The following is a 23042-nucleotide window of genomic DNA, read 5'->3' on the forward strand; positions in this document are numbered from 1 at the left end:
ACACACACACACCTTTCCTACATGGTAAAGCCCACGTTATCGGCTCTCTCTCTCTCTCTCTCTCTCTCTCCTCTAAACAGCGTGGTAAAGGCTATATTCACCAGCCCACTTCTGAGCACTTTGAAGTGTCGAAGAGCCGCCACAGATCCTCAAATATTGACTTTTAAGCCTTTAGCGGTGGAGAGAGAGAGAGAGAGAGAGAGAGAGAGAGAGAGAGAGAGAATGAACACAGAGAATAGAGGAGGGTTTTTACCAGAGTTCAAGTGGGTCCAGTCAGATCTTTATTACCAGAGGCCTACATACACTGTGGTAAATGTTGTTGGTGTGTGTGTGTGTGTGTGTGTGTGTGTGTGTGTGTGTGTGATGTCGGCGTCTGGGTTCTACAGGGAAGGGCTTGTTTGTTGATGTTGGGGAGGAAACGCTCGGCGATAAGGGCTGATCACATGCTGAGTCTCCCTCCCGGCGAAAACAGACAGAAATGTCTCCTCTCCTCGTTCCCTCTCTCCCCATCTTTTCTACTCTTTTCTCTGCTCACTTCTCTCCTCCTTTTTCGTCTCTTGTCCTTATTTGCTCTCCCTCTCGTCTCGTCTGCACTCCTCTCCGGTTTCCTCTCTTCTTCCTCGCCTCTTCTCGTCTCTCTGTTCCTCTCCTCCCCTCTTTTCTCCCCTACCTCCCATCCCCACTTCTTTCTAACTTGTGTATTTTTGTGTTTTTTTCCCCTTCCCATCACACCTTCGTGCACAAACAATGTCCCCCTTTTATTCACACTTAAAGACAGAAGGAGACCCCTTTCCCACTGGACCAAAAACTCGCTAAAACCTGCTAACATCCTGCATTTGTCATCAGTGGGAAAGAAAAAAGCTTGGGTCAAATGACCCTGCAATACCGTTTTCACACCAAAATGAGCTTAGAAAACCCAGGTAAACCCGCAAAAAATAGGCGATTGACACCTTTCCCATTGTCAGGAGAAATGCAGTTTTTTTCTGGTGTGTCACGTTCGACGTCACAAACACGTCGGAAAAGGGGCGTGTCATGGTGTCAGTGTGATTGGGAACAAAACAGTAGAGGAGACAGCAACTTAAACAAGCAACGACATAAAACTGTAAAACTTATTTTGAGCCCTGAAAAAGAATCGGATGGTTTGTGAACCGACCAAACGCCACAGTAGAAGCAGCGTGACGTATCCATGCTGCTGACGCTCCCCACCGGTCCTTCGGCGGCGGGGAGCGGGGACCGGCTTGGGGCGACGCTGGGGTAGCTAGGAGCCCGGTGGGGAGCGTGGGCGCTCTCCACTGTGCTCCCCAAGGTGCGATCCCAACTCTCAAAATATTTCAAGGTCCCCCAATGCGGAAAACCTCTGATTTTCATTTTAGATTCTAAATGGGATATGAAATGATCGAATGATACATGGATATTCCTGTCTATTTATGCGCCAACATACGGAACCTTAGTCGCGCGTCGCATCGCGCAGGTAAAGGAGGCAAAAATAAGCAGGTCGACCCAGGTGTCCTGTTCACATCGGAGCTGATTGGAGGTGGAGCCTCCAAAAAAGGATTACCCATGTTGCCGGTGCGTACCCACGCATGGATACTCCATGCTGCCCCACCGGCTGCTGGGTGTACCGGTCCTTCGGTGGCGGGAAGCGTGGACTGGCTTGGGGCGATGCTGGAGTGACTCTAGTTTTACAGTTTTATGTCGTTGTTTGTTTTGTTCCGAATCACACTGGAACCACTGACACGCCCCTTTTCTGACCTGTTCATGACTTCGAATGTGGCATACCAGAAATAGAGGGCATTTCTCCTGGCAATGGGAAAGGTGTCAATCGCCTATTTTAGGCTGGTTTTCCTGGGTTTAAAAAACCCATGTAAAATTTTGGTGTGAAAACAGTGAAATGATTACTTTCTACACACAGGAAGTGTCACCCCCCATAAATATTTTGGGTCTTCTGTCCTCTTAGGGAGCATGCGTAATTACGCAATTATATCTATATATATATATACATATATATACCTGTATATATATATATATATGAAGTCACTAACTGAGCGAATTGTAAAGGAGCAATTCAGAATGTAGGACAATTTTAACACTACTGTTTTAGTTGGTGCCCCCGGGTTTGGACCTCTTCACTCTGGTCTTTTAACTACCACTCTCCCACTCCAAGACCCTCCTGCTATCACCACGGCCCACTAAGCTCTCCAGGACCCTCTGGCCATCACTGCTGCTCATTCAACTCTCCCACATCTCCCCTGCTCACCTCCCCATGGCTGCCCCACCAATTCCATCCCCCTGGGCCAGGGAAGAATATCACAAGGACAGCCAATCTCACACCACCCCTCCCTCCAGCTGTCAAACCGGTGTGAAGCGCTGGGCTCAGATGAGGACCGATGTTCTCAGACCCCCTTACCTCCTCACTCCCCAGTACCCTATTCCCCATTCAACCCACCCATCCCCTATGCCCTTGCCCCACTGCCCGCAGGCAGCCTGGATGCTTCTGACCCCCACCCCCCTCCCCTTTACCCATCTCAGTCTTCTCAGCCCAGGCTGTCTGACCGCCATACCCCGTTCCCCTCCCGTGTGGATTCAGCCACCCTTGTCATCCCCAGCTCCATGGTACGTGATGTCCACCTTCACCCCTCATTTGGTCCCTTTAAAGTCCTCTTCTTCCCTGGTGCCTGCGTCCTTGATATTTAACCAAACTCCCCACCACCCTAGCCAACTACTCCAACGTCGACACCATAATCATCCACATCGGAACAAATGACATCAGAGCTGGACAATCAGAGGTTTTAAAGCGAGACTTCAGTTAGTTTTCATTTCGCTGCTGGACACTGGTAACAAGATCATCATCTCAGGACCCATCCCCACCCATCGCAGAGGTATCGAGAGGTAGTCCAGACTGTTTGCCCTCCACAGCTGGCTGAAAGACTACTCTGCCGCCACCGGGATCTCTTACATCAACAACTTCGACTTGTTCTGGACAAGGCCCATCCTACTGAAGCGCGATGGCCTCCACCCAAACAGGAGGGGATCCCAGATGCTTTCTGAGAACATGGACTCTGGCCTGAGGGAATGACATGGCGGTAAGGTAGGAAACGTTCAATCACCTCCACCATCCCCTACTCCTGCATCCCACTCAGCTCTACTAAACGGGACTGGTATGGCTTCCACTATAACCACTATCATTTCCTATCATAGACCTATGGCAGCACGCTCATTATCACACCCCGTTGCGGGTAATTATAATAATATAATCCAAGTTCAACAACAACCTCTTTTACCTTCTGCTGCTGCTAAGTGTAAACGTGTTGTAAACATTTCTCCACAACACTCTCAGGCAGGGGAGGGGGGTTGCTGTTATTTATATATATATATAATTTTTTTTTTTTTACATTTATACCTGGCTGATTAACTTCTTCTGGTTTGTCCTGGCTCTCCTGCTTTGATATCCCTCTTCAGTTATAATGGCCAATAATAAAGTATGAGGACTGACCAATTATATTTGAGAGTACAAGGGTGACTGGGTCCGCCCACTTACTGCCAAAAAGAAATAACACTCGCAAGCGAGCAGGTGAAGGTCCATGCATCCAATCCATGCGTGTGCATTGATCTCATTTGCGCTCACGGATCTTGGTACCGATATACCGCTCCTAGTAACGCTTGTTACTCGGGGTGGGCCGACTGATTGGATGAAGCTGTAACGGATATTGTGTTTTGTCTCATTAGGATTGTCGTCCGATCATTTTGAGTTTATATGAGTTTATATGAGTATATGAGTTTATATCCAATCCCATAATTATATCTGGGATTGGCGAAATCATGGTCTCATTGGGTATATCTGACCAATACGTGATCTGATCACGCTCACGTGATAGGACAGCAGAACATATGACCCCTCCCCTAAACAATGTCGCAAATCAGCAGCAGACCTGATTTACATGAAATATTTTTAAGTTATCTGCACAAGGGAGTGAGTGTAAGTGTAAATAAACATGGATTGGGGGATGTTGCGCTTTTTGAAATGACTCATTGGATTGATCATGGATTATTACAACATTTGCCTGTCTGCTAGCATAAGTGGAGAGTTGACGACCGAGTCGAACCCAAGCTGTTTTCTGCTTTTTGTTTGCAGATCGTGTTTTAGTACATGGGTAGCGTCATTTCGATTTGATTTGCCTTTTACTGCCTCTGGCAAAAATAACATCTGTTTTATTAGGGGTCCAGCCCCCAAAGGGGGCGGAGACTCCTACTGTTTTTGTTCATGAATAATTTATGAGGTCGTCTGAGTTTGATCCAGATCGGTGCATTTTTGTGGAATAAATAAGTTAAAAAATAGTTTTTTATCATCACCGCAATGGTGAAATGACTGCGCACATGCGCAAGATGGTGGCACGCAAAGGTCACATGATAGCTCTGCAGTCTACTCATTGGTCACAGACAATCTGGACCTCACCAAGATCGGGGCTCTCCTGGCTCAACGCTCTTTCCTTTTTGGTGCCCTTTCTGTTTATATGTCAGTTCGCCAAAGTTACAGTAAGTTTAGTCATGCCGACGTTAAGTGAACTCGTTAAGTTAAGTTTGAGCTGAACTTAAAGAAAGCAAATGGACGGGGCAAGAGAGACGGCCTACGAGTGAGGTGACAAGCTAACCTCGCACAGACCAGCCCTGCTGAGTCTCTTCCTTACAAACTCCCGGTCACTCGTCAACAAGATGGACGAAATAAGACTGAGGATTGCTTCACACCACACTAGATACTGTAGCTGTGTCGCGACCATTACAGTGACTTGGTTGGATGGCATCATTCCCAACGCGACTTCTGAGGTAGTGGGTCCCACAGTTTACCGAGCAGACAGGACTGCAGACTCCGGTAATAGGAGTGTGCATATTATGTTGATAATGGCTAGTGTACGTCTACGGACATTGTTGGGACACACTGTTCCCCAGACATACAATACCTGGCTTTGAAATGCAGACCCTTCTTCATCACATTTCAGTGGAATTGAATTAGAGAGGCAAAACTAATTTTATATTGTATTTATATGTATATTGTATTAGTCCTTAGATATTAAGTCAATTTCCAAATGAATTGTACCCTACAATAAATGTTATATTTCAGAGTCAAAGCCAGATCGGTTGCCATTATAACATAAGTGTGTATTGCATTTCAGACAATTCATTTGGTTACATGTCATCTTGAATTGTAGTTATAGTTATAACATTAACATTAATAAATTCTCAGTATTGCAAATGGGGCTTGTGCATTGTTTCGTCACACACTTCACACCGACTAACCTGGACCCCGTGCATTGCTGCCTGTAGCTATATTTATTATTATTTTGGTGAGTAACTTAAAAGTAGTGTAATAAGTAACTTATTACCTTACACAGAAGGAAACACAATGAAAGTAATAAGTAATAAATTACATTATAAAAGTAACTTTCCTACTACTTACTAACATATATAGATATAGAATTGAGAATACAATAGAATAGAATATATCCTGTATATAGGTATATAAATTTAAATAGAATATATATATATATATATACTGTATATATATATATATAGGGGAGTACCGTACTGCTTTTTCCACATGCACGCAGACACGCACTAACATACACACGTAAACACACACGTATGTATAGAACACGCAGACGGCGGATCAGAGGCCCGACAGCTCCATCACACACATCCACCTTCCGAACACGGAGGGCTTTCATACCCTTCCGACCCCCAACTCCCACACATACACACACACACACACACACACACACACACACACACACACACACACACACACACACACACACACACACACACACACACACACACACACACACAATGTCTGCTAGCCTGTGTGTGAGTGTGTGTTTCCGTATGTTTATCCACATGTGTATCCATGTATAATATGCTGTCTTTATGCTAATATATTTCTTTTAGCGTAGTAAGCAAGATTCTAATTCTATTTCTCGTTAGCTTTTCCCAAAAATCCTCAGATATTCCCAAAATTCCAGGAATTCCAGCAAAGTTCGTCTCTTTAGTTGTTTTTTTCCCTGAGAATGATACAGTATCTGGATGTGAAAGAGGGGTGTGTTTTGTCAACATTTCCAGCGAAACTATTCTGAGATCTTTGAATGGTTGGAATCTCTCTCTCTCTCTCTCTCTCTCTCTTCTGGAACGATACAGAGAAGATAAGCATGGCCCCTGCGCGAGGATGACACGCAAATTCGTGAAGCCTTCTCTCTCTCTTCTCTCTCTCTCTTCTCTCTCTCTCTCTTCTCTCTCTCTTTTCTCACTCCTCTCTCGGTCTCTCTCTCTCTCGCTCTCTCTCTTTCTAGGATTTTTTCCCCCCTTAATTCAGTACTTTCCCCCCTCTATTATCACTAAATGTTTGCGCGCCGGCTGTTTAAGTTTGTTTACGTGAATAAATCTTGCGCTCTTCGCCAGAGCGGGACAGTTTTTTGTAATTTATGTTTTATTGCTGCCGAGAAACGATCTTCTGAAATTTCTGTGTTTTGGTTGAAAAACATCAACCCCGGCACAGATGTTTTAATAGCTTATCCAGCAGAGCAGCAATTAGGAATCTGGGCAGCATTTGGAGGCTTTGTTTAATGTTTAATGTTTAATGTTTAATGTTTAATGTTTAATGTTTAATGTTTTTTGTTTAATGTTTGATCTTTGTCAGCCTTGAATCAAAAGAAACCATCCTGTTCTGCACTTAATTTTGTTTTTGAAAATCTCGAAAATGAACACGATATTTTCATTTACAGGAGTAGTACATCTCAGTAGATATAGTAGATAGATAGATAGATAGAAAGATAGAAATATAGATAGTCTTCTAAATGTGTGTTTTTTCTTCTTTATTGACGTTTTGTGCGTACACGTGTGTGTGTGTGTGTGTGTGTGTGTGTGTGTGTGTGTGTGTGTGTGTTTGTGCGTGCGTGCCTGCGTGCGTGCGGGCTACAGTTGGCCTCTGTGACTCATCTCCTCTGGAGGCCTCTCGGATGTCGGCGGGCTCTTCTCTTGTGGTGGCGGCTGTTCAGGGCGGATGAATCAGGTTGGATAAAAAGTCGAAAACAACAGAAGCTCCCGAACAAAAGAGCGGACAACAAAGATGTGGACGGATCTTTTATAACATTGAAAACAACTTCAAACGTGACCACATTAATGTGTGCGTGTTCAAAAAGAGAGAATCCCTATTGTTTGGGAGTGAAAAGTGAGTACTCCCCGTGGGCGACATGGAAGAAGTCTGGTGTTGCAAGATCAAATCTGCAAGGCTCACTACTTCGTCTAATTCATGGGTTCCAGACAGAACCGCTGCTCCAGCAGAACAAGTTTTACTCGAAAAGTGAGGATTAATCATAGTGATGAAAGGTTCGACTCTTTTGGGAGTCAGTTCTTGGCGAGTCATCACCACCCAGTAAAAAGAGTCATTCGATTTTCTCTTGGTTTGTTGGAGTTAATTCCTCACATACAATATTGTTTGTGCCAAACGCCTTGGCCTTTTATTGCCTTGGACTTAAATTTATTCCTCAGTAGCTATTTTCAGTTTGTGAGTCAAACTTCAACTCGCTCGAATCGTTCGCAAGTCTTCACTAACTATTAGTAGGCCATGATAACAATCATGTATATATATTTAGTACAATCAGTACAATCCACATGTAGATTATACTACTCTATCACATGTCCGCTTCCGTGTTGAAGGCGAATCGCTGAGGTATATATATGGTGATGGTAAGTAGGAAATGAGACCCAAACTGTGTTTTTTCAAATGAAAGTCACTTTAATATTTCAGCCGGACCTACTGCTACCCATCTGTCTGTCTGTCTTTCGTGTGTATTTGAAAAAGGCCTTCAGCTAAAAGGCCTATTTTCCTCTTTTTCCCCTTCTATGAGGCATTCCTCAGTGACACACACACACACACACACACACACACACACACACACACACACACACACACATACACACACAACCTGCACACCAACGTGGGAATGCCAGTAACAGAGCAAAATACTGTAGGGAGTGTGGGAACAGGAATTTATTTTTGACATTCGAAACACTTCTGAGAAAAACAACTTCTTGCTTTGTTTTTGTTAAATTGAATAGAGACTTGATTTTATTCAGTAATTAATCGAAAACAAAACTCAAAATGTCTGTTGGGCTTTTTGGTGCTTTTCACATTTTAAATGTCACATGACAGCACTTCTTATGCTTCCCTGGCTGCTTCGGATACCGTGGTTCTCCATATGTTTTCTTGTGTCAAACCTCTTTTCATGGACTCCTCGTGCATAAAACACATACAATCCTATGTGTCAAATCAGCAAAAATAGCACGTTTATGCAGCGTACGTCGAAAATAACTCCATTTAACAAACAAGAAACCTACATTTAATGTTAGAGGTGGGGCGTGCAGTACCGCCAAGAGTTTACTGGCACATAATTCAAAAACCACCAATTGCTTTTTAAAACTTTGGCTCTATCAAAAAACAAACAAAAAAAACCAAAAAAACATCACAGAAAATAAGAAATATGAGGGCCACGGAGCGTCACGGACTCCTCGGGGGGCCACTGCCCCCAGTTTGAGAAACTCCAATTTTAAATGACCTTTTCTATACATATATAAAACAACTATGACTAAAATGTGAATGTCGCCCTCTGGTGGTTAAAGAAGCATCTAACATCTTTTTACAACTTTGTGGCTGGCTTTTACAAAATTAATAATAATAATTATAATTATAATTTATCACAACATACTTTCGTCATGAGAAAGAGAGCGAGAGAGAGAGAGAGAATGGAAGAACGGTTAAGTAAGAGAGGGTTGTGTGATTAAAAGGTATTTTTTGCCGATGCCTGACCTCAACGCAAGCCCATCTCTGCTTTTAAACTCCCTCCCTCCGCGGTTAAGTGGATCATCCGGCATTATGGAAAATAAGTCGTGCAGCAATTAGAGAAAGAAAAGCAAGAAAATGGGATTGGATCAAAAAGCCTTCCAGACAGAGAGCGGAGAGAAGCTCCACTGCTGCCGAATTCAATTGGAACGGCTTTAGCAACGGTGGTGTAATCAGCAATACGTCTGGATAACAGCCGAGATGCCGCAGCGTTCCGGCCATTTATGGCAACCTTTATTCTGCCCCGGCACACTTTCTTTTTTACAATGAAAGAGCCCCATGGCGCACAACTATCATGTCAAACAGAAAAAGTCAGAAAGATGCAGAACTGTGCTTATTATTATGGTCTACCAGTAGGGATGCAAGATTCGCGAACGATTCGTTTGTAGGGAACAAATCGTTTAAACGACGCGGGAGTTGGGAGCCACTCCGACGAAAGAGTGAAACTCACAAATTGAAAACGATGAACTCTCGTTCATTGTTCACCGGAAGTTCTCTCTCGCTCACTGCACATTAAACCAACTGAACCAAATGAGCCAAGAGTCGGAAAATGGGACGCTTCGTTTTGCTGAGTGACTCGTGGGGAACCGGATGGAGCCCTAACTTCCAACACTACAAATGGTCCTCACAGAGCTGGGGTTCTGACCGGAACTGATGAATTAGTGCAGCCTCGCAATTTGATCTTGCAACACATCATTCATTTATTTTTAATTATTTTTCTCGTGACGTTAGAGGATTGAATGCATAATAATGTTCAGATGGCATAACCTCCACACACACACACACACAAAAGCCCTCTGGCCCTTCAGCTCATATTAAGGCTGCAGTCCACCATGTGTCCAGTTATTGTTGAGTCTAAACAGACGTCCAGCAGCAATGGGAGATTTTGTGCTGGAGCATTTAAACACACACACACACACACACACACACACACACACACACACACACACACACACACACACACACACACACACACACACACACCACCACCACCACCACCACATCCTTCTCACTACCAGCAACACAGGCATGTCTGTTTTGCTTTTACCCGAACACACGCACACGCGTGCGCACACACACACACACACACACACACACACATACACACACACACACACACACACACACCACCACCACCACCACCACCACCACCACATCTCTCTCGCTACCAGCAACACAGACATGTCTGTTTTTCTTTTACCCAAACACACACACAGACACACACACACAGACACACACACACAGACACACACACACACACACACACGCACGCACACACGCACACACGCACACACACGTCTTATTAGCTCCCTCCCATGCTATGGGAGATAATAAGCACATAGCAGGTCTTGATAGCGTACAAGGAGAAACCTGCTTCATTTTTCCCTTTTTTTTTTATAACACAACTGCTTGATAACATAAAAAAATAAGATAAAACAAAAAAAATTCCTTTCTGCCCCATTCAATCAAGAAGTAGCCTTTAAAGGGTTCATATCGGCAAAAAACATCTCTGCGCGAATAGACAATGTAATACAGCTCGGAAATGTAAATCCAAAGTTTACACCGCTTTAAGTTTAACATACAAAATACAAGAACAATGGAGAGTAATAAACAAAAACACATCTTAAAACAACGCAATCGGAGGCAATACTCAACAGACAATCAAATAATAAGCGAGTTCGTTGCGAGTAGTGAAGACTTGTGAACAATTTGTTTACGACTTGCTTGTCGCAAACAAATCTGTGAAGTTATTCAGGAGTCGGGAGCCAACTCCGATAAAGAGAGTGAAAAGGAAACAAACTGAAGAGAATCGACTCCCGTTCATCGTTCACGGGAAGCCCTCCCTCGCTGACCGTGAATTAAACCGACTGAACCAAAGAGTCGGAAAATCGAGCCACTCCTTTTACCGAGCGGGTCGTCAAGAACCGAATCTCAAAAAAAAAGAGTCAAATCTTGCGCGACCAAACGCTGTGATCCAGCTCGTAAATTTAACAAGGGAGAGCATTGAAGTTTGTCGTGATAAAAATAACATCTTAATCAGCTACAATTGCACGTGAAGGTATTCCTCAAATAGGATGACCGACTTCTGAGCTCTTGAGTTTCTGATCTCCTGAATTGACACATTATTCCCTCAAACGACTACAGCAGCAACAATCATGTATTTTTCTCATTTGAGATGATACGGTTTCCTGAGACGGAGCTTCCTCCCCGTGCCTTTGTACACAACTCAGCGGGCAACGTTAATGATGAAGAGAGGACCAAAAAGACAGAGAGAGAGAGAGAGAGGGGAAATATTTACAGCACAATTACTATTATCTGTGCCGTTTGACAGGTGGGACATTCATTAGCTCATAATCTTCGGCCGCGTGCACCCTAATCCCGGTGGGAATACGCCGTGTTCCTGCACTACCTCACTCGTGGAATGTTTGTACGTGTCTAATCCTTTTACCGTGGATCGTGCGCACGTATCTCTCTCGCTCCGTCCTTCGCTCTCTCCCTCACTTGAGTTGGTCATGTTATGCTGCTGGACGCTCTGACCTACCTGGAGTATAATAAATAAATGAAGAAATAAATAATAATAATCATAGACATAGCAGCAGGCAGCAATACACGGGTCCAGTTTAGTCACGTTAGGTAGATACTACAAGTTTCCGAGGTTCAGAGGATGCGTAATCTGCGCCATGTGACTGTATGCGGGGACGTTTAGAGCGGACCGAGCGACACTCTCCGACCGTGTCAGACCAGACGTCACTGAAAATCGCGGATTCTCTCTTTAATCGCTCTCCTTTTGTAGGGATGTGGTTCTATGCGCCGGGCTCTGGTTGGGAAGAGGGCGAGTTAGAGCTCAAGTTAGTATTTGGGGAAGAGCCGCCGCGTCAGCTCGGGCAGGCCTCAACCCCGTTCCGCGCTGCACCGCCGGGGGGTGCAGCTTCCGGGGAGAGAGAGCCGGCGCTCCTGCTGTACGATTGGCTGTTCGTGTCACATGTTTGTTTCTCTGCTGTACCATTGGCTGTTCGTGTTGTGTCTTTGTAGGGGGAAAATTTTATCATTGCTCCAAAGGTTCTTAGAACTTCCTGCGGTACGAAGAAAGCGCAGCACGAGTTACAATTTTCCGAGTTTCCTTTAAACACAGCATCCAGGGTACAGGGTCCAGGGTAGTCATCCCTTCGTTAAAGTTCAATGGACAAGTGTGCTTCGGCTCTCTGTTCTGGTCTGTTTTGTGACTGCAGGAGGTGATTTGTTCCCACCTGGTTACATTGTAATTCTGTGATCGAGAGTGTTTGTGGCTGTGGGTGGGTTTCCTACGCTGCAACTAACGGCGGTTATCATTCTGAAGTAGGGCTGCACGATTATGGCTGAAATAATAATCATGATTACACCACGTTCCAAATTATTATGCAAATTGGATTTAAGTGTCATAAACATTTATTTTTTAGTTTTTCAGTTAAACTCATGGATGGTATTGTGTCTCAGGGCTCTTTGGATCACTGAAATCAATCTCAGACACCTGTGATACCTGTAGACACCTGTAGTTTGCCAGATGAGCCCAATTAAAGGAAAACTTCTTAAGAAGGACGTTACACATTACTAAGCAGGCCACAGGTTTCAAGCAATATGGGAAAGAAAAAGGAACTCTCTGCTGCCGAAAAGCCTCAAATAGTGCAATGCCTTGGACAAGGTATGAAAACATTAGATGTTTCACAAAAACTTAAGCGTGATCATCGTACTGTGAAAAGATTTGTGGCTGATTCAGAGCACAGAGGGGTTGGTGCAGATAGAGGCAGAATGAGGAAGGTCTCAGCCAGACAAATTCATGGGATGAAGAGACCCTGGATGGTCCAGATGGATGGAGTAGTGGATGGTTGGTGGATGGCCACCATGTCCCAACAAGGCTGCCACGTCAGCAAGGAGGTGGCGGAGTCATGTTTTGGGCCGGAATCATGGGGAGAGAGCTGGTAGGCCCCTTTAGGGTCCCTGCAGGTGTGGAAATGACTTACGGCAAAGTATATAGAGTTTCTGACTGACCTTCCATAGCAAAATCATCTTCATGCACGACAATGCACCATCTCATGCTGCAAAGAATACCTCTGTGTCACTGGTTGCTATGGGCATAAAAGGAGAGAAACTCATGGTGTGGCCCCCATCCTCCCCTGACCTCAACACTATTGAGAACCTTTGGAGCATCCTCAAGCAAAAGATCTATGAGGGTGGGAGGCAGTTTGCATCAAAACAGCAGCTCTGGGAGGCTGTTCTGACATCCTGCAACAAAATTCAAGAAGAAACTCTCCAAAAACTCACAAGTTTACTGGATGCAAGAATTGTGAAGGTGATATCAAAGAAGGTGTTCTATGTTAACATGTAACTTGGCCTGTTAAGATGTTTTTGATTGAAATAGCTTTTGATTTCAATAAATATGACCTTCTAATGCTGCAAATTCAACAAATGGCCATTTTCAGTTCTTTACAACCTATAAAATGTTTTGAAACTCTGTTGTGCATAATAATTTGCAACAGTGCATTTTGAGTTTTTTAATTTTGAAAAAAATACTGTTATCATTGGGAGGTTTGTTCAATAACATTCAAATTATACCCTAACGGTTGATGGCTTGAAAATTATACTGACTGTTATTTGCATCGACTATTTAGGAAAATCAGAGAAAAATATAATTTGGATAATAACGCGGTGTATTTATCACAATTATTAATCCATTTTGGGGAGCAGAATTATTTTATGGCACTTTGTAATCCACAGAAAACTGCCTTCTCTTCTGCCAATAGTAATGTATTTTATCAACCAAGTCCAGTCGCGGCTATATCTGTGTGTGGGGCCATCTTGGTGAGGTTGCGATTGTTGATCAAACTTCAAACTTCTTCCACAATACTGAACCGAACTGGATCAAACTTGGATGACGCCATGTTGCTACTGCCCCAAATACAGATCTTGTTAATTTTCTCTGTGGGTTCATTGGATCCATGACATCTATACATTTCTGACGTTAGTTACCTCTGGACCTGCTGCCATCTTGGTGAGGTCCTGATTGTTGACCAATCACTAGACTGCAGTGCTATCACGTGACCTGTGCATGCCGTCATTTGCGCTTGTGCCCATGCTGCGATGATGTTTTTTTACAAAATTATTCCACAATAGTGTACTTATCTGGATCAAACTCGGAGGACGGCATGTTGGAACTGCCCCGAATACTCATTTTATCCATCTTGTCTGTGAGTGCATCGCATCTAGGACATCCATACACCACTGTTTTTCATTAACAAATAAAAATTTACAGAAACAGTCAGGCTCCCGCCCCTTCGGGGCCGGAACCTAAAAATTGAAACAAAAACAATAATGAAAATTATATTGATGATAATAATAATAATAACAACAACAATTCATATTATTATCATTATTATTATTATTATTATTATTATTATTTTTTTTTTTATTATTGTTATTTTTATTATTATTATAAATATTATTGTTGTTGTTGTTGTTGTTGGTGTTATAAAAGGTATTGATAAAACATTATTTTATAATGAAAAATAATGATAATATATAAATATAAGTAAGATAGAATATTATATCATAATTATATTGTACCTATACGCATTATGAAAAAGTATGTTATAATTATAACATATTACTATTTCTATTATACTACTTATAAAAAAATAATAATTTATCTTTTGCTGTCAGGCTTGCCTGAAACAAAATAAATAATGGAAGTTAACTTGTGTTGTGTTGCTAGATCAAGATTGCAAGGCTGCGCTAATTTATCGGTTCCAGCCAAGCATACCAGCTCTGTTCCTCAGGTTTTACACTGAGAAAAATTATTAGTTATACACCTTGACTGATGACATTTTGGGACGTTTTAAATGGTTAACAGGAAGACTAGGGTCTTTCTATGTGGAGTTGGCACATTCTGCCCATGGTTCATGTGGGTTTCCTCCGCGTCCTCTGGTTTCCTCCCGCCCTAACGACATGCACTTCAGGCACTCGAGCAAGGCATGGGCTCTAGATCTGGAACTGGTACCCGGGCTCTATGGTGGGGCTGCCCACTGCTCCAAGATGGCTAGGGTGGGTAACATGTAGAGGACAAATTCTTCTTCTTCTTCTTCTTCTTCTTTTTCTTCTTCTTCTTCTTCTTCTTCTTCTTCTTCTTCTTCTTCTTCTTCTTCTTCTTCTTCTTCTAATTATTGTTATTATTCTTCATCATGGGTTAGGCCTGTGAGGAACCGACTGAATCCAAATGAGAGTTTTTCTTACTTCACTTTCAGGAAGACAACTGTTTCATGTATATTTTTAGTATTGCATCGGCTATATGCTCATATAAATAAAAAACAAACCAATCAAATATCAATACTCTTTATTTGCTTTAGAAACGCCCCCGAGATATAATGATGGCAACCCCCAAGTTTACGAGTCTAGAGGAGACAGGAGCGGTGAATGCTGGGAGCTCATTGGACCTGGTTTCGGTTGAATTTAATAGACCCCCCCACCCTCGCCTCTCCTCCTCCCCGGGGGAGCTCTCGGTCAATCTCTCCGCATCTGTGCGTACAGTAACAGCAACTGGACCCCCTAAGCCTCTCTCCTTAAGGCCCCCCCCGGAGCCCCCTACCTCCTCCGGGGCGGCTCAGCTCCTTCACACAGTCTGTAGCCCCATGACAGGCACATGATGGGGTGATAATAGCCCTGCTTTAGGCACACAGCTCTCTTGAATGCTTTTAATGAGGGACATTTTTTAGTATTATTACTACTAAGCCTTCATTTAACAGGAAGAGAAGACTGGGCCAGGGTGACAGGGCAGCAAAGTGTAATTCACATAAAAGTGGTGGAGCAAAATGCATCCGTACAGAAATTGCCAAATATAAAAAAAACCAAAACCAATATATATATACATAGTGTAATTCACATAAAAGTATATATATATATATATATATATATATATATATATATATATATATATATATATATATATATATATATATATATATATATATATATATATATATATATATATATATATAATATATTTTAAATATACCAATCAGTCACAACATTAAAACCACCTGGCTAATTTTGTGTAGGTCCTTGTTGAGGCATGGACTCCACAACACCTCTGAGGGTATTTGGTATCTGGCACCAAGGCACCAGCAGCCATTAAGTCCTGTAAGTTGCGAGGTGGGGCCCTCAAGGATTGGGCTTGTTGTTCCAGCACATTCCACAGATGCTCCATTGGGTTGAGATCTGGGGAATTTGGAGGCCAAGTCAACACCTAGTACTCTTTGTCATGTTCTTCAAGCCATGCCTGAAGAATTTTTACAGTGTGGCAGGGTCCTGTTGAAAGAGGCCATCGCCATCAGGGATGGCGATGGCCTCCCATTGAACTTGGTCTGCAACAATGTTTAGGTAGGAGTTATGTGTCAAGGGAACACCACATGAATCATCCACATGAATGCCATGATCCGAGGTTTCCCAGCAGAACATTGCCGACGTCACGCCCTGCCTCTGCCGGCTTGCCTTCTTCCCATAATGCATCCTGGTGCCATCTCTTCCCCAGGTAAACAACAAACACGCACTCAGCATCAACATGATGTAAAAGAAAACGGGATTCATCAGACCAGGCCACCTTCTTCCATTGCTTCATGGTCCAGTTCTGACGCTCACATGCTCATTGTAGGCACTTTCGGTGGTGGACAGGTGTCAGCATGGGCACTCTGACCGATCTGCGGCTACGCAGCCACATACGCAGCAAACTGTGATGCACTGTGTTCTGACACCTTTCTATCACAGCAGCATTAACTTTTTCAGAAATCTGTGCTACAGCAGCTCCTCTGTGGGATCAGACCAGACTGGCTAGACTTCTCTCCTCACGTGCATCAATGAGACTTGGCGCCCATGACCCTGTTGCCGGTTCACCGTTTTTCCTTCCTTTGACCACTTTTGGTCGGTACTAACCACTGCATACTGGGAACACGCCACAAGACCTGCCGTTTTGGAGATGCTTTGACCCAGTCGTCTAGCTACAACTTGGTCCTTGTCAAAGTCGCTCAGATCCTTACGCTTGTCCATTTTTCCTGCTTCAAACACATCAACTTCAAGAACTGACTGTTCACTTGCTGCCTAATATATCCCACAGCTTGACAGGTGCCATTGGAACAAGATGAGCTGATGAGCTGATGTTATTCACTTCACATGTCAGTGGTTTTAATGTTGTGGCTGATCGGTGTATATACAGCATTTTTTTGATACCTATATCTTAACAGTGCATCACTCACTTATGCGCTGCATGTGAGGGGAAATGAGACCACTGGAAAAACAGTAAACTTCCTCTTCCTTTGAAGGTTGAATTTACAAAGGGCTTTATCCGTCTATCTCAACCATCTCACAGGCTCTAACTTTTCTCATTTTCTGTCTACGCATCTGTCTTTTGGTTATTTTCCACCCTCTCTTAACCTCCATCTCTCTCTCTTTTTGTCCTTCTTTCTCTCTCTCTCTCTCTCTCTCTCTCTCGCTCTCTCTCTATCACTCTCTCTTAAACGAAGGGAGGTTTTAGCTCCCGCTTGAGGCAAGCACTCTGATTTTTTCTTCCTCTCGACGACAACAGACAGCGAATTAGTGCGCTGTAGGTCCTGATGCTCCTCTCCTCTCTTCTTCTTCTTATGCTTCTTCTCTTATTTTCTATTCTATTCTATTCTATAGTATTCTATTCTATACTATTCTATTCTATACTATTCTATTCTCTTGGCATAAGGAAGCATCCTCATATCATCGTATCATTTTGCACGTCAGTTTTCTCAACCTTTTCCATATCAAGGACCCTCAGTTGGATACATATTTGTACATATACTGTATTTGGGACACATTAGGCCCCATTTTATAAGATTTTGTCGCTGGACGCCAAATGGTTTATTGTTAGATGTGATCGTAGTCCAAAATTCCATCCCTTTCTCTATGATAGTTAAGGAAATAAAATCATATGAGACTATGATCAAAACAGTGATTATTATACATTCTCGAATGGTGATTATGTCTTGTAAATTAAATAACGGTGGAAGTTAAGCTTTTAATCATTTAAGCTGAAGACCCCCTTGGGACCTCTTCAAGGACCCCTGAGGGGGCCCCAGACCCCACGTTGAGAACTACTGTATCAGAGAACAGTCGTGCTTTCTTTGTGTCATTCTGTTTTAAAATTCTCGGGCATCCCAAACGGTGGCAGTGGTAATATACAATCCATTAGTTTATCTCTCGTTTCCTTTTCTCAGAGACCTTTGAGGTGCTGATTGAGCAGGCGGAGAACCGCACCAACGCCCTCCTGCACGAGTCCTACCGCGACGTGGCCACCGGGGCCGCCAGTGCCATACGGGAGCTCTTCACCGACCTGGGCCTCTTTCTGCTGGGCTCAGAGCTGGGCGTGGACGACTCGGTTCGCCGCTTTTTCGACGCCCTCTTCCCGTCCGTCTATGACCGGCTGATCGAGCCGGGCCCCGGTGACATCACGCCGGGCTACGACGAGTGTGTGCGGTCGGCACGCCAGGAGCTGAGGCCGTTCGGCGCCGCGCCGGGCCTCCTGGCCAATCAGATCGCCCGCGCCGCCGTCTCCGGGAAGCTGCTCCTGCAGGCGCTGCACCTGGGCGTGGAGGTGATCAACACCACGGATCATCTGCCGCTCAGCCGCGAGTGCAGGCGAGCCCTGCTGAAGATGAACTACTGCCCACACTGCCAGGTACGTCGGACACTCTCCTTCACAGAGACTTTACCACTGTCCCCAGCCGTAGAACGGACACCGTCCGTCACCGTCATTGTCACTAAGGCCGGCCTCACACCGAATCCTACAAACCACAACAACAAAACAGAATTAATGCATTCCTTCGGAGAGTCGGATTCCGCTCCGGGAAGCGTTCAAATTTTCAAACTCTTGCGACAAGTTTCGAGCCGACGCTACGACCGGAAGTTACTGTACGTCTGTCCCAACTGGGCTTTAAACAAAGTTAATAAGTCACGTGTATAAAATAACGACGGTGTTACCGTTCAAGTTGGATGTCACCATAATCACTATTAATCAATCTCCCTTTTATATGAATGGTGGATGGTGTGTATCTTTATTTTTTCGCACTTGGCAAATGCTATATAAAGGGAGTTTTAAACTCTCTGTCATGGAAAGCGGTAAATGTCCAGCAGAGCAAAGCACTCGAACTACTCGCTCGTACTGGAAAAAACTGATTTCCCATTTCCCTAACATATTTTGTGACGCTGAAGCCCAGACGCCGTTCATCCGATGGCCACTAGGGAGAGGACGCGACTGTCTGAGGCATTTTCAGATTCTGTGTGAATCGGTTGAAGCGTTCAATAGGAACATGTGGAAGAGCATCATCATGGCGTTGGCAGGGCTTTATGTTTTAGAGAGATTAGATATTAGAGATTAGAGATTAGATAAGGATAGAAGGTTTTAAGCACAAATGGCATATTTCTAACAATATAAGAAAAATAGAGAAATAAATCAATAGACAACACGGTCATATGGGAAAACTTTTCCCTTTCACTTTACAAGAACCTATTTGCAATAATATACTTCAGAGCGAGACTTAACATGAAAATGTTTTCTTTTTAATCATTGCCTAACCCTTTACAGGAGGTGCTGAGAGGGAACCTTTGTTCTGTTTGGGGCCGGATTGACAATCACAATAGCGGGGCACAGACTACTCTGAAATAACATTGTTGATCTATCGTAGGCGTTCGGGCCATTATAATATGGTAATTAAGGTAAAAAAATTCAGCCTGTGTTTTTATACTCCAAGGCCATGGTTTTGTTTTCAAGTTGTTGTTAAAGGAGTTTTTTTCAAAACAGACAAACAAATATACATACATAAGCTATGTATGGATGGCACAGCAGAGTTCCCCAATACGCCCGCCGACCAAAGCTTTCCCACCCTTTGTTGAACTGGAAATAAGAAAGTCCTATTTAACGTCTTATTTTTTGATTCGTTTTTGTATTTGTCTTTTGGCCTTGTAGGGCTTAACACACTCCAAACCCTGCATGGGCTACTGCCTCAACGTGATGCGCGGCTGCCTGGCAAGCATGGCTGAGATCGACGTCCACTGGAGGGAGTTTGTGCGCTCGCTGGAGGGCCTGTCGGCGCGCACGCAGGGCGCTCACGACCTGGAACAAGTGTTGTTGGGAGTGCACATGCTGCTCCACGATGCCGTGGGCCACGCCCAGATGAATGGACCCCGCCTCGCGGCACAGGTCAGGTGACGGAACACTCACAGGGTTAGGGGCGGGTCAGACGGAAGATATAGGGTTAGGGTTAAGGTTTAAGGGTGAGGGATAAGGGTGAAGGGCTAAGGGTTGGGGTTGGGGTTTGACTTTGATTGGGGAATTTTTATGCAATATCAAGGTCAAATCACATCATTTAATATTAATAGAACACTTTAAAAGAGCAAAAACAAACTTGCTCCAAAGTGCGTCAGAGATTGCAGGGATAAGGGGAAAACATTGAAAACAATAGTAGGAACATAGAAAGACAGGAGACAGGAATAAAATAAATGAATTGAAGATATCAAACATTCAACAAAACAAGGAAACATGCACAATACATACATTGGAAATATTAAATGCTAGCACTTACTTACTTAGATATCTCAGACCTCCTGTCATGAGGAGATGCGAGGGAGCAACTTCTTACATTAATTCAGACGTCCCCTTCCTGAGAATGTGTTGTTGTTGTTGTTGTTGTTATTGTTGTTGATGTATGGGGGCGCGTGGCCGGCACTGAGCGCCTTCTTATCAGTCAAGCTGGATAGAGAGCAGTGGGATCAAAACACATTCATTCTGAGCTCATCCCCGCTGCTCCAGCTGCTCCTGCCGGCAGAGAGGTATGTGGGACGAAATTGCCAAATACCACACGACAACAGGCCGGACAGAACCCCTCCAGAAATATATCTGCGTGGGTAGCTCCACGCACACACACACACACACACACACACACACACACACACACACACACACACACACACACACACACACACACACACACACACACACACACAGACACACACACACACACACACACACAGCGGTCAGATTGCCAGTGTGGGCCAGGACACAAGCCAAGTGCGGCGCTCTGGAGTGTCAACAGCTATTCCTCCTTTCCTCCTCCGCCTCCTATTTCACTTCCTCATGCTGAAATCGAGACTTTTCCCAGGCATTTTTCCGTCATATTTATATATGACGGATTGTTCTCTCTGTGTGAGAATTTTTCTTTTAAAGCCTAGATTCTGGTCTACCGTACGTTGGGTCGACTGTTGAGTTGACATTGTCATTAAATTAACATAAACAAATGTATGGGTACAACGGAAAGTATCTCTGATGATATCAAAACAGTTGAGTTGTAATTTAACATACGAGGTTAAAAGGAGTCCAAAAGGAGTCTTGTCTGTTGCCTGGTTTGTGCTCTTTGAAGAGCAACTCGACACAGAGGCTCTATCTTGTGGACGCTCGGTGTAACTGCAGCTCGAGGTCTTGAGGATAGACACGCAGACACACACACACACACACACACACACACACACGCACAGGCATACACACACACATATGGTTTTAGTGTAAAGCGGTGTGACTCAGCAGCCTTCGAGGATGCAGAGAATATTATTCAGGATCCACAAACGTGGTGCGTTTTCCAGTTCGGCCTCAGTGAGAGTCATATTAAAGCATATAGTATTTGTGTTTTGAATTCTAATTGTCGCAGAATTACATCTAATATTTATTATTTGGAATATTTGGATGTGCATTTGGGTTTATTTACTGAAGTCATGAGGGGAGGCGGGGCTGTTTCAGGGTTCAGAAAGTAAAATAAATAAATAAAGAAGTCCCCGCCATCTGGATCGTCGCTCATTAGTGGCACCGACGAACGACTAATGATCGCAATCAGCTGGTGGATGTGCCAAAAACGCGGCAGGACTTTTTTTTACTACTTTTTCCAAACTTTTGGAATTACCCTTTAGATAGATAGATACTTTCCTTATTCCTGGAGGGAAATTGCATTGTCTCAACAGCTCACATTAAATTAGTCTCAAAAATAATAATAAAGCAATACAATAGAAATATGAAAAGGAAAATGGCAATACATTGAAAAATTGGTAAATATTTAATAAAACCTAACCTAAAAGTCATGACAAAAATCGAAATAGAATATACGATCATGGCTAAATAGGAAATATCCGGTTCTATACAATAACTTCTGAGAACTTGTCCAACTTGTCTATTTGTCCGGAACAGGTGCATAAGCTGTGCGGTCTGCCGAGCAGGAAACCAGCGCGGTCTGTCGGCGTCCAGCAGCAGCAGCAACATAGCATTCGGGCGTCCATCCCTTCGAAGGCCTCCGTTAGAGAGCCGGGAGACTCCCTGGCTGTCAGGAGGAAGTAAGTGCTTGTTGGACGGAAATAAGGTTCAAATATGAAAATGTTCTTAGGTCATTACCAAGCCTCCTGGAAACACGGTCAGTCAAACCCTGTTGTGTTTTGGGTGTCCCTTTCCCGCAGGGAGTTCCTCAACAGCCTGCGTCTCTGCCGCACCTACTACGGCGGTTTGGCCGATCAGCTGTGCGTCAGCGAGCTGGCCACCGGCGACAGCCAGTCCTGCTGGAACGGAGCCGATATAGTCAAGAGGTAGTGTTTGAGGGGAACGGTCAGAACAATATATATTATATAACTGTCAGAGGTAGTAACCCATTTGTCACTGTTAAAAGAAAAGAAAACTACAACTCTTGTGTATTGATGTCAGCCAGTAGTAGTGTGGGGGAAAAAAAGAACAGCAGTCCAGAAAGGCATTTACAAGCTTTTACGTTCTTATGAAAATTAACAGATCTGGGGAACTTAAAGACGCACAAATAATAATAATAATAATAATAATAATAATTATTATAATTATATTATTGATCTCTGATCCCACTTTGTGGAGTCCAAACTGCCAAATACCTGGGAGAGTACAAGGTGTTCAAGTACGCTTGTTCACGAGAGCGCTGCCTCAGAGAAAACAATGATTGGCAACTAAATAAACTTGTATATAACAAATAAACTTGATGATGTATCATAATACTTAAACAAAATTCCCAAATGAAGCAAATAAATATACCAATGGAATGGATCTGGACCGAAA

The 23042-nt window shown here is 43.7% G+C and overlaps 1 protein-coding gene across 1 annotated transcript in view; it reads left to right on the plus strand.

Annotated features, from left to right (window-relative positions):
- The window catches only part of gpc5a (glypican 5a), a gene marked incomplete at its 3' end in the record, with an annotated part of 118713 nt that overhangs the window by 22054 nt on the left and 73617 nt on the right, over nt 1–23042 (plus strand). The window contains exons 3-6 of the mRNA XM_079997346.1: nt 18151–18611; nt 19899–20132; nt 22164–22306; nt 22427–22552. Of these exons, the coding sequence (XP_079853472.1) occupies nt 18151–18611; nt 19899–20132; nt 22164–22306; nt 22427–22552 (964 nt within the window). The remainder of the gene's footprint in view (nt 1–18150; nt 18612–19898; nt 20133–22163; nt 22307–22426; nt 22553–23042) is intronic.

Source organism: Zeus faber (genome assembly GCF_960531495.2).
Source record: "Zeus faber genome assembly, chromosome: 3".
NCBI lineage: Eukaryota > Metazoa > Chordata > Actinopteri > Zeiformes > Zeidae > Zeus > Zeus faber.